The sequence below is a fragment of the Gavialis gangeticus genome, unplaced genomic scaffold, assembly GCF_001723915.1.
Source record: "Gavialis gangeticus isolate Ggan-Ray unplaced genomic scaffold, GavGan_comp1, whole genome shotgun sequence".
NCBI classification, from domain to species: domain Eukaryota; kingdom Metazoa; phylum Chordata; order Crocodylia; family Gavialidae; genus Gavialis; species Gavialis gangeticus.
Genome location: NW_017729019.1, coordinates 467,933 through 478,646, shown reverse-complemented (window position 1 = coordinate 478,646; position 10,714 = coordinate 467,933). Strand labels below are relative to the sequence as shown.

At 45.1% G+C, this 10,714-nt stretch overlaps 1 protein-coding gene across 3 annotated transcripts in view; it reads right to left on the bottom strand.

The window, feature by feature from the left end:
* Positions 1–1,892: 1,892 nt before the first annotated feature.
* BRPF3 (bromodomain and PHD finger containing 3) overlaps positions 1,893–10,714 on the bottom strand; it is a 30,276-nt gene continuing 21,454 nt past the window's right edge. For 2 of the 3 annotated variants that reach the window (XM_019513780.1, XM_019513781.1), the window contains exons 10-12: positions 10,541–10,638; positions 7,600–7,754; positions 1,893–4,288 (exon numbers count right to left, since the gene is read on the bottom strand). In XM_019513780.1, coding sequence (XP_019369325.1) covers positions 4,105–4,288; positions 7,600–7,754; positions 10,541–10,638 — 437 coding nt within the window. In that variant the 3' untranslated portion in view covers positions 1,893–4,104. Of the gene's footprint in view, positions 4,289–7,599; positions 7,755–10,142; positions 10,265–10,477; positions 10,639–10,714 lie in introns of those variants that run through there. The other variant, XM_019513782.1, reaches the window with a different exon arrangement.

The window sequence follows — 10,714 nt, the reverse complement described above, 5'->3', positions numbered from 1 at the left end:
GACTGAGGACACTGAAAACCAGAACTCTCCCCTCCTACAGCAGTAACCTCACCTCATCTGGCTGAGCACAGTCTCCCGTTTTTTCTGCAGAGCCAGTGCCACTAGGCAGCAAAGGATTCGAGTCAGAGAGAGGGAGCAAGACCCAGCAGCTCAACAAAGACACTCACGTGAGAGACCCGAGTTCCCATCCCTGCTCAGCAGCCTCTTTCTGTGCACTAGCCAAAGAGCTAATGCAAAAAAGGCAGAAGCAGTCCATAAGGCACAGATCAGTAACCCAGCCCCCTTTCTCTGCACTAAAGTCACAGTCCCTCTCTCCAAATCTTTTTCTGCAAAGGGGCCTAGCTTCAGCAGAATGGGTGGAGAGTCCCACATACCAAACCAGCCTATGGGCAGCCTCTGGGAGGGGAACATGCAAGTTTGCACCCCTCCAACTAAAGACGGACTAGATCTCCAGTCCCTGACATCAGGGCCAATGCTCCTATCTCTGAACTCCTGCATGAAAGGACACCGGGACCAGTCCAAGGACGCCCCCTCCATATTTAAACAGGATGATTTAGGCAGTGAGTCCAGGAGAGGGTTTTTGGCTGTGAATACTGGTTTAACATAGGCAGCTCCCTGCAGAATTGGGCACCTTAGTCTCCGAGGAGGGCAGGGTTTAAGACATACCCTTCCTTAGTGTTTCCTACCAGATGGCTCCCTGCTCTGTGGGCTGGCGGTTGGGAGCCCCATTCTGATGACCTTCACTCTCCCTGTGCATGGTACAAGGGGCTCCGACACTCTAGTTTCCCATTTGAAATCTCCGGGTTTATCTTTGGCATTGTGTACGTGTTTGCACAAACAGAGCTGCTATTGGGTGGCATCTTGTAGCACCCTTAAAAGGATCTTGCAGCACCCTGGGTGAGAATCACTGCTCTAGCTTGTCGTTCTCATTTGGCACAAACTCTATACTAGGATGAGTCCATAGCAGACAGTGGGATCCCTCCTATTTTGCCCTGATAGAAGCAAAATGAGAATCAGACCCAGACAAATCTCCCCCACAACTAGCGACAGGTGAGATTTCACCTGAAATACGACTGGATTAACTTCAATGCTGTCACAGGTTTTGCAGCAGTGTTCTTAATCAAGAGCAATCAGGCCAGAATGACAGCCACCATCCCAGAGATAAGAAAAGCAGGTGAATTAAGGCAGCCTCACAATAGCTCTGGAAGCAGACACACTGGCCCAAGGAGTCTGTCATGGGTGAAAGTCCCTGCTGTGTTGAGGGTCAGTGCATGGCCACTCTTCATCCCTCACACCCTGAGCCATTCCTCTAGGCACAAGTCTCTGTATGCGCGTGCTAAGGTCTGGTGAAGGTTACAAGGATTTGCAAGACCAGGGCCCAACGGGGGTTTCAAAAGGGCTTTGGTGATGCCTAGAACGAACGTCAGTCTTGATGAAAGAGTTCTCTCTGCAGGACTGTATTCATTGGCTTCTGCATGACATTCCTCTGGGAGCCATTCATCCTACTGTAATAAGAAGGATCAAAGTTAAGACATCGTAACTGCAAGGCTCCAGGAAGGACCAAGCAGTTGCTGTTCAGGCGGAAGATAAAAACTGTGGCCTTGTGTCATGAAGGAGACGTGTGCTCACCCAGCGGAAATTTTTCTAGGTCCCCTCCAGACATCAGGTCAACTTATTTATTCCTATGGGAGGCTCACCTGTCTTTTGAGTGGAAATTTTTTCTAAGTCTAGCTTGGGCCATTCATGCCCGGATCCTGTCACTGGGAAGGGAAAGTAGAACAGGCAAGAGAACAGTCTTTACACGCGGTATTACCTGGCTTCTCATTCCAACAGGCTGTCAGAGGTAGGAAAAAATATTTTACCCACTTGAACACAAGGACAACACAACCACAGGGTTTTACATTAGAACATTTATTTCTCAGAGAGAAAATATAGTCTCAGACAGTCAGATTATAGTAGGTAAAATTAGCAATTTTTTCTTTACAAGCATAGATTTTCTTATTACCTCTCTTATACCATCTGATATAAACAGTTCTAGAAAGCAAATAAACTCACTTTCTACAATAAATAGAGCGATCTGTGCTTTACAGCAGACTGACAGTAACGTTTAGGTCCCGTAGCAACAGCAGGATATTAGCCAATCCAAATTCTAAAATGTCATTTAAAAAAAAAACCAAAAAAAAAGGAAAAAAAAATCCCCAAATCTTAAAACAGTTATACACAGGTCACAAGTCCACAGCTGAGCTACTACCTGGAAAAAAGTGTGTGTTCCTTTAAATAAATTACACTGTGCATACAAAAGACCCAGCAACACAACTGAGGACTTCAAGAATGGTGACTATAGGCCTGAATAATTTAGAACAATATTTTACAACTATGTACACATCTTCCTTCCCTATCCACACTCCTTAGGCATTATTATTATTATTATTATTATTATTATTATTATTATTTTTACAAAATCCTATACCCCATCTTTATATGTTACAGGTATCTTCCCTAAAGTGTGGTTCTATGTCCCAATGTATAAGAAGTGGTACTTTAAAAAAGTAGACCAAGTAGAAATGGCAGTGATTATTCCCCTATTTATTTATTATTATTTTGTCCCCACATTCTCTTTAGTATGAAAAAGTTAAAATAATAAAAAAATATTGAGTTAAAAAGCAAAATGATGATACAATCTTGCTCTGCACCTTTGGTTCTTAAAATTTAAAGGAAAAAAAAATGAAACACAACAGAACAGCTAGGAGAAATTAAAGAGTCCCTGGCTAATAAAAAAGAAAGGTATTGTCATCGGTTTTCAAACGTCAGCTGTCCCAGTTCTTGCAATACAAAAGAAGGGAAACGGGGTTATCTGCAGAGCTGGGTGGAATCTTAGTGGATCATGATGCTGGAGACCCGCAGAGTAGAGAAGGGTTGAAAGTGAAAAGGCAAAATGGTAATGTGCTCTGATAAGCAGGAATCCAGTTGCAGCTTTAATTAAGTCCATCCAAACCATCAGTAAGAAAGAAAGAAAGAAAACTTTGAAGGGACCATCAGTAGAAAAAAAGGGGAGAAAGCAACTGGCAGCTGACACACAAATGAGTTGTTCTAAACTGACTGTGCGTAAAAGGACACAGCGGTCATGTCTTCCTCTTACCCTGATCAACCTTAATGTCCATAAAGCTGTTTGAGCTGATTAGGTGCTTCCAAAATTAGGTTAAAAACAAGTATTTTGTCCAGACATGATACTGCATTAGGATGCAACAGGAAATGTTCTTGGAGTAATTATAAAGCCACAAAAATTAGAATTAAAACATCAAACTATTGAATAATCTTCTAGGAAATGCACAAACCCCTAAAAGATTGGGTCTTTTTTTTTGTTAGTTTTTTGTATTTAAAGCTCTGTGCATCTGTGTGCAGGGGCCAGGGAGGGTTATCAAAATATGGTCTCGGTCTTTTCTAATGGTGGTGAAACTCTCGGGAAAACCAATTATATACATAGGCATGAGAGTCATGCCAGTAACACCAGGCCATGAACTTAGAATGATGTGGTGGGACAACCAGTGTTTTAAAAAAACTGAAAATAAAAAGGCCGGTGATGGTTATTGTAAATTTGGCACAAGCGAGTCCAGCTGGGGTTCCACTCAAGGACACCGGTTTATTTACAATGGTGCTAGGTTCCAGAGAATTACTCAGGGCTGGTTGAAGACTAAAAACCCAAGAGGATGGGGCCTGAGGTCCACCCATCAGATTGCAGCTCCTCCCCTACTGCAGAGCTGGCCCCAGCTCCTGCCAAGGTGCAGCTCTCACAAGGCAGTTCCTCCTCACATCTTCCTTCCGCTCCAACCTAATACCTAATTTCCTCTCCTGCCGGCTCTTCAACAAGACACATTCAGAAGGAACCTGGGCAGGCTTTTTGGCACATATCAGGGTACTCTTTGTAGGAGCTGCTCACACTGCTAGGAATAGTGCATCTTGCGTAAGAACATGACCAAACGCAGCACCCGCCCCATCACCCTCCTCCTGGCAGGGAGAAATCCCCTGCCATTCAGTGCATGGAAGGTCCCCTGTGCCAGGTGCAAGCACTGGGCTTAAAAAAGAGGGGAAGGCTGTTGTGACTCCCTACAGGTAATGTGATGTGACAAAGGGGTGGTCTCCCCGTACACGGCTCATGTGGATCATGGCTCGGTCATACGCCACCTGGACAGACTTGCGGATGCTGGTCTTTCGGCCTTCCATCATCTTTAGCTTGTCCACCGTATCGTCCACTCCGAGGGGAAGAACTTTGTCACGTGGAAGCCACTGCCTGTAATCCAAAGAGAATGCAAAATCCCTGTCACTGAGAGCGCAAGTGGGTGCCCAAGAGAGAACAGCCAGTGCCCACGGGCCAAGCACACTGCCAGCCCTTTCATATCATGGGGCAAAAAAATCTTTGGATTTGCAGAACCCCAACTGAATTTCCCAAGTCTACTGACCTCATTCCACAAATGCAAAAGGGGGCAGAAATTGGCCCTGAGTTTACAAGAAACAGCCAGAGAGCTCAGCATTGCCAGAGCCTCCCCACACCCTCCAAAAGCCACCACAGGTACCAGACTCCCCACTCCTCCCACGGAACAGCTACGTTCCCCATGTTAGTTTATAATGAGCCAGTCACCCTCTCCAAGAATGCCACACGTTTTGAACTACTCAGGTTTTAACAAAAGGGATGAAAGTAAAACTTAAAGTAAAAACTAAAACCCTTTCTAGACCAACAGAGCCTCCTCACTCAACCCTATTCAACCTCCATCCTCCAGAAAACCTGGGTCTGCCAGTACATTGTGCAGTGTGTTCCACAGATGAATCGATACGGACTCTGATGGAAAATAAGATCCAGAGCCATGAAGTAGTTACCGAGAAAGCCTGTCACCACTCCAAGAGGTTTAACCTAGCTGCCAGAGCTGCCTGGGTGCCTGCCAGGAAGAGAGGAGCTTTCTGGTAGACAGGACCTGCGGGCAGGTTTTCCAAATTAGGCTTGACCCCAGCACTTAACATGTCCCAATGCAAACTGCTGCATCCACACTAAAGATGTACAGTCTGTCTGTTAAGCTATTAACTAACTCCAGTCTTCTCAAAGAAGTGTTCAAGGTCAGGGGCCAAATCCTGTCTTCACTGACACAGATGCAATCTCACTGCAGTCACCAGGATTTGACTCTAAAAATCTCATTATCCTTGAGTGCTACAAGGAGTCTTCTGATTTCTGCCTTACAGCAAAAGGTAATCAAGGCTCTAAGATGTCACTTTGAAAGAGTAAACCGGAGATCCTGCTTCACAGCAGTGGGCCCAGCAGAGGAAATGCTGACTTTGATAGGGAAGGCAGTTTCAATTACAAGCTGGGATTTAGATTTTCCAAAACTGATGACTATGGAACAGGAAGTGCGGTGCTGCCATTGATTTTCAGCTAAAAATCATTAGCGCCTTTTTGAAGAACATGCACTGTATCAAATGGCTTTGGTAATCAAGAAAGCTGAAACAATGCAGACTACTAACAAAAAAATACAGGCATGTGTCCCTGAGCGTATTTTCATTGCAGCGCAAGGGAAAATGCTCAAAGGATACATAGCCCACACCACGCTCAGTCTTCCTGAAAAACAGTACATGCCTTGCTTTTTCCCCTGTGTTGCCTTCCTTCATCTACCCTGTCAATAGCATTAGAGTCACAGCAGCAACCTGGTAACTAATACAGTTGTCTCTGTGTGTAGGAGCACCTCCTAAGCTAACATGTCGGCTTAGACAACCACCTTGTGTTCCCCTTGTAACAGCTCCGCCTTCTGTAAAAGAACACCCATCTGATGCTCCTTTTGAATACTGCTCCTCTAGTCTTCATTTATCTAGAGCTGCCACTCGCTTTGCTAATGCTGCGTTAGTAACTGTTGTGTTAAAAATTGTGTTTATCTCACAGAGTGCTCTTGTATTCGTAATTACTGCTGCATTTTTGCCATAGGTAGGGATGCTTTATGAAATGTAATCTGTCAATTAGTGTATTAATGTAACTTTATTATTATACTTCATTTACATACAGTTACCTATGGGTTTTCTCTCATTCTTTCTGTTGATTTCATATGCCGAGGCTTGTTTCACGAGATGAGTAGTACATCCATTTTGATCCCTAAGCCTTGGTGCCATCTGTACAGAAATCCACTCTAAGAGGACACTTCAGTCTTGAGAATACTTCACTTGCTCCCCAAGAAGCGCTCCCTTGGCCTCAGCCTGCGGTGTTGCAGGGAGCAGCACTTCACTTATCACTTTGTACCCTATTCAGTCTGGTCTCCTGCCCTTCTTCCTCCACCAGTGATGCTAGCCTTAGTGCACTATTCATCCCTTCCCCCACCATCAGCAGCCTGCCCTTTTCCTTTCTTCTACTCCCACCCCCACATACAGAATGCCCTTCCTATTTGGGTGGCCAAGCCGCCACCTCTTTCTCTATTCAAACCCCTTCTAAAGAAAAGGGCAGCGATTTTTCGAGTTACGAACACACATCCTATTGACATGGAACCGAGGTGCCTCGTTTCAGAGGTTCCTTTCCAACTCCCACCTCATTTCATTTTTGTAATGAGAGCAGAAGTCAAGAACAACAGAGGAAGAAAAACTGCATTTGTTCCCTGCTTTGGGCTTCCTCATGCACCCCATCTATTCCGTGTCTGCTCTATTCCCACTGTCAGCTCTTTGCAGCAACGATCACAGGTGCACCTGGATATTGCCTGCTCGCATGGTTCCTCTTCTCTTGTAGGAGGTCTTGGTTAATTAAGTCCACTCATTCAGAACAGGGCTGTCTGCACCATCATAGGGTCGCACCTCTCCCAGTGCAGCATTCAATTTTTACAATTGGTACACTGTTTCATGTACTGACTTGACATTATGGTTTATTTCTAATGGCATTTGCTGGTTTGTGCCTTGCATCTAACTGGTCTCTTGTTGCTGTATGAACCAGGACATATACTGAGGCCAAAATCTGTGGGGGTTCTTAGTCTGTCTGAGATAGACTGATAAAGTCTTTGAGGCCTAGGGATGAAATTTTCACGTGGATGTCTTGAATTACATCTCAATCTGTGCCTTGAAGGTTAAAACAAATAGGAAGCAGCAGGAGCTCAGCACCTCTGAAAAACCCAGGTACTGGCTTAGGTGTTTAAATAAGGAATAAACTTAACATTTTGAAAATGTTACCTTAAAGCTTTTAGCAAAGCTTCTTCACAGCAGTAGAAACGGCTGCTCTGTTTGCTTCTGCTTTTAAAGTCAAATGGATTTTTTTTATTCACTGCCGATTTTGACTGTAAAATTAGCTCTTCATACATCTCAGTATTCTTGCTGTAAAAGCATCCTGCAAACCCTGGGTGAAGGATATTATGCAAATGCCTCTCCCTGCCATTAAAGATGTAAGTGAGGGACTTGACCAACATGCACTCAGGCACAGGAGAGGAAGGCAGGCCCCTCCACTGAGATTTTCCCAACTACTGTATGTTTAAATTCTCCACTCTGAATTTGCCTTAATAAGAAGCAAGCTTTGCGCTCTCCTGTCTCCCAGATCCTTTTGAAGCTTCCTTCTTGCATTCCCCTTCTCACAGTCCATCTCTGTTTACTCACCAGGTTCTCTTGTTGTCAAAGAAAAGGACAAGGAAGAGCTTTTCTCCTGCCTCTGTCTGCCTCTGCTCCCCCAGCTTCAACACGTCAAGGGGAGGGACAGGGATGGGGACGCCATTGTGAAGGAGACCCTCACGTGGCATCTTAGGATCAATTATCTGTGGATACAAATGAGGGACACAGATGACTAGCCTGAAAACTCCACCATGCCATGCCTCCTTCAAATTCACCCTACAAGCAGTCCTGCTTAGTACTGCCTGAACAACAAGGCATGGGGCTGACGGCAGGGGAACCTGAAGGAAACGGGAGAACAGATATAGTGAACACAAGTGCGTTCAGCTTTTTGATGGCAAAAGTCAGGATTTCCTTAAACAAAAGGCATTTGTACTTACCAGTGGTTCTAAACCTGCCCAGGACCAATTGTTTGGAGTCAGAAGGTGCAACTACATGTGCTATTAATACATAGCAATAAACTCCAGCACATACTGTGCAAGAGTTTACTGCTCCTGGGCTCCACGTTTGAAAGTGCACCCAAGACTGCAGTACGTTGAGCCAGGTCAGAGAAGCCCTGGCTGGGTCGGCCTGCCAGCCCTGGGCTGCTCCCCCCTGCTCTACTTGCTGCAGAGGGGCTGGCTGGGACGTGAGGGTACTCCAGTGTAGGGCTAGCCAGCAGGAAGCCTCCACAGCGACCCAGCCAGCCCCGTCAGTGGCTACATGTGCATCACTACAGAGTAAAAAACTATGCCGTACAATAGTACTTGTATTTACAAATGCCAACCTACAGCGGAGTTAATTAGTTTACTCCACCTTAATAGCGCTGCAGGTGAAGACGCTAAGATGTTTACGGCAGATCTAATTAGGCAACTCCGCAGTAAACATCTTGTGTAGATGCGCCCAGAGGGATTTAAGTCTGGAGAGAACTAAGGAAAAAGACAATATTTATTATGATGCCTGTAATTCAGTATTTGTACTACAGTGCTGTCCACATGCTCTGATCCACATGATTAAGCACGAAGCCTAGAAGGGCTGCAGGGGATGAACAATTTATCTGCAACCCTTTTTTTTGGTATGTCCAAGCTAGATATTTCAAGTAAACTATAGCAAGTAAGCAAGATGCACCTGTCTGCTCCAGGGAGTAACTCCCTTTACAGGGCCTTTCTAGAAGAGGGTTTATCTCTGGGGCACAAATATATTGAGAATAATGGTTAAAGCTGCAAGCTAGGAGGCTGATCTCAAAAGGGAAAGGACTTGAATATGCAGCTACGAGAAGAGCCTGATATTACACATGGAATGTAATTTATATGTGTTTTGGTAATGAACACTTTGGTGCAAACTCAATGTATTATTGTGTAAGGAGGATTTTTCCCAAAAGTGAATACGTAAATGGTTTGAGGTTATCCAACCAGTGTAATCTGGTCTTGCACCAATTTTACCCAGTTGCAACTCATCTAACTTTTTCCCGGAGTTATTTCTGATTTATATGGGTATTGGATCAAGGCCAGCAGTTCAGAAGTACAGACAGGCAATGCCAGCACTGTGGCTCTATGGAAATGCCCAATGCAGTTATTTGGGGCAAATGTACATACCCAGGTAACTACTCCTGCTGTATAAAGCAGGAATGCTAAAATGTCCAGAGCTTATGTCATCAAAGTACATGGGGCGACTGAAACAACACCAGACACAAAATCAACCCCAACTCTCTGCCCTTCCTGACCTTGGCACCAAGATGCAGTTTACTGGCCTGGACGACTGATTTGGCCCAGCTGCTGGCCAGCTGGGGTGAATGTGGTAAGATGCTTTACCAGTGCAGCAGATTGCATTCGATTTCAAACCAAAAATAAGGCTCTGTGTATAGCGATGTAACAGTTTAGAGACCATGTTTAGGCACAGCTTAACTTTGGTTGTGGCAGTACAAGGCTCTGAGATGCCTTGGCTGACCAATATGGATATGGCAGCAGAACAACTGTTCTGTACCTTAGACTCCTACCTAGGCTACTGCCTGGTTTATGAACACTGTAGCACAGAGTCCATGTTCACATATTGGAATTCTGCTGGCTGCAAGCAAATAAAAACCAGAGGTAAGCATCAGTATGCTGTCAAAACTCTCCTGTACTCTGGTGTCAGTGGGGTCATTATAATTTCCACCATGTACCTGTGAAACAGCAGTAACAGTGCAAGCAAACTAAATGTATTGACTGCATGTGTGTTTTTCCTTTGGTGCTAGATGCCTGGCCTTTGGGAAATTACTAGGGCTGTCAAACAATTAAAAAATTTGATCGTGATTAGCTGTGCAATGAAAAAAATGAGTTGCAATTAATCGCAATTTTAATTGCACAGCTAAAAACTCAGACTCACAGACTTACCTGCTGGGTGGTGCTCTACACGCTGCCGGCCTGCGTTCCTGGCTGTGTGCAAGCCGCGGCTGCTTGTCTGTGTCTGTGAGCACCACCCCTGCTTTGCTGCAGCAGCCCAAAGCCCGCACCAGGCCTACCCTGAGGTCCTCTGTGCAACCCAGAGGTGGTGGTGATGGCAGTGGAGTGGAGCCCAGACTCCAAAACCACATGCACAATTAACTCATTAAAAAAATTAACGTGAACACTGATTAATGTGTTAATAGTGTGTGTTAACTGAGATTAATTGACAGCCCTAGAAATTACACACTCAGCTGCTAACAGCACAGATAGCAATCTTCATACCCTGAACATGTTAGGAGAAGAAAGGGTGTGCTTGGTATCCTATGCCTGGCACCAAGATTCATATTTATGTAATTTCCCCGATACTCAGAAACAATGAGAAAAGTGGAAATTCACTGTGCAAACAAAAAATGCACCCATGACAGGAGCTTGCAGAACTGTCCCTTCTCTCGCTGGCTATGATGCACCAGGTCCAGTGCTGCTATAAGGGCTGCTGCACAAAGCTAGTCCCCTGCAACAGGTATACTTACCAAGGCAGGGTAGGACGGATAGCCTCGACACTTGGCCCACACAAGCTCCAAGGGTTCCAGGTCAGCCTGACTCTCAAAGGACATCAAGAGGTTTCTGCCTAAGGGGACACAAAGAGACATGACTTAAAACTGCTTGTGCAGTTCTCTGCCTACTAAATCAGACAAGAAAGCCTA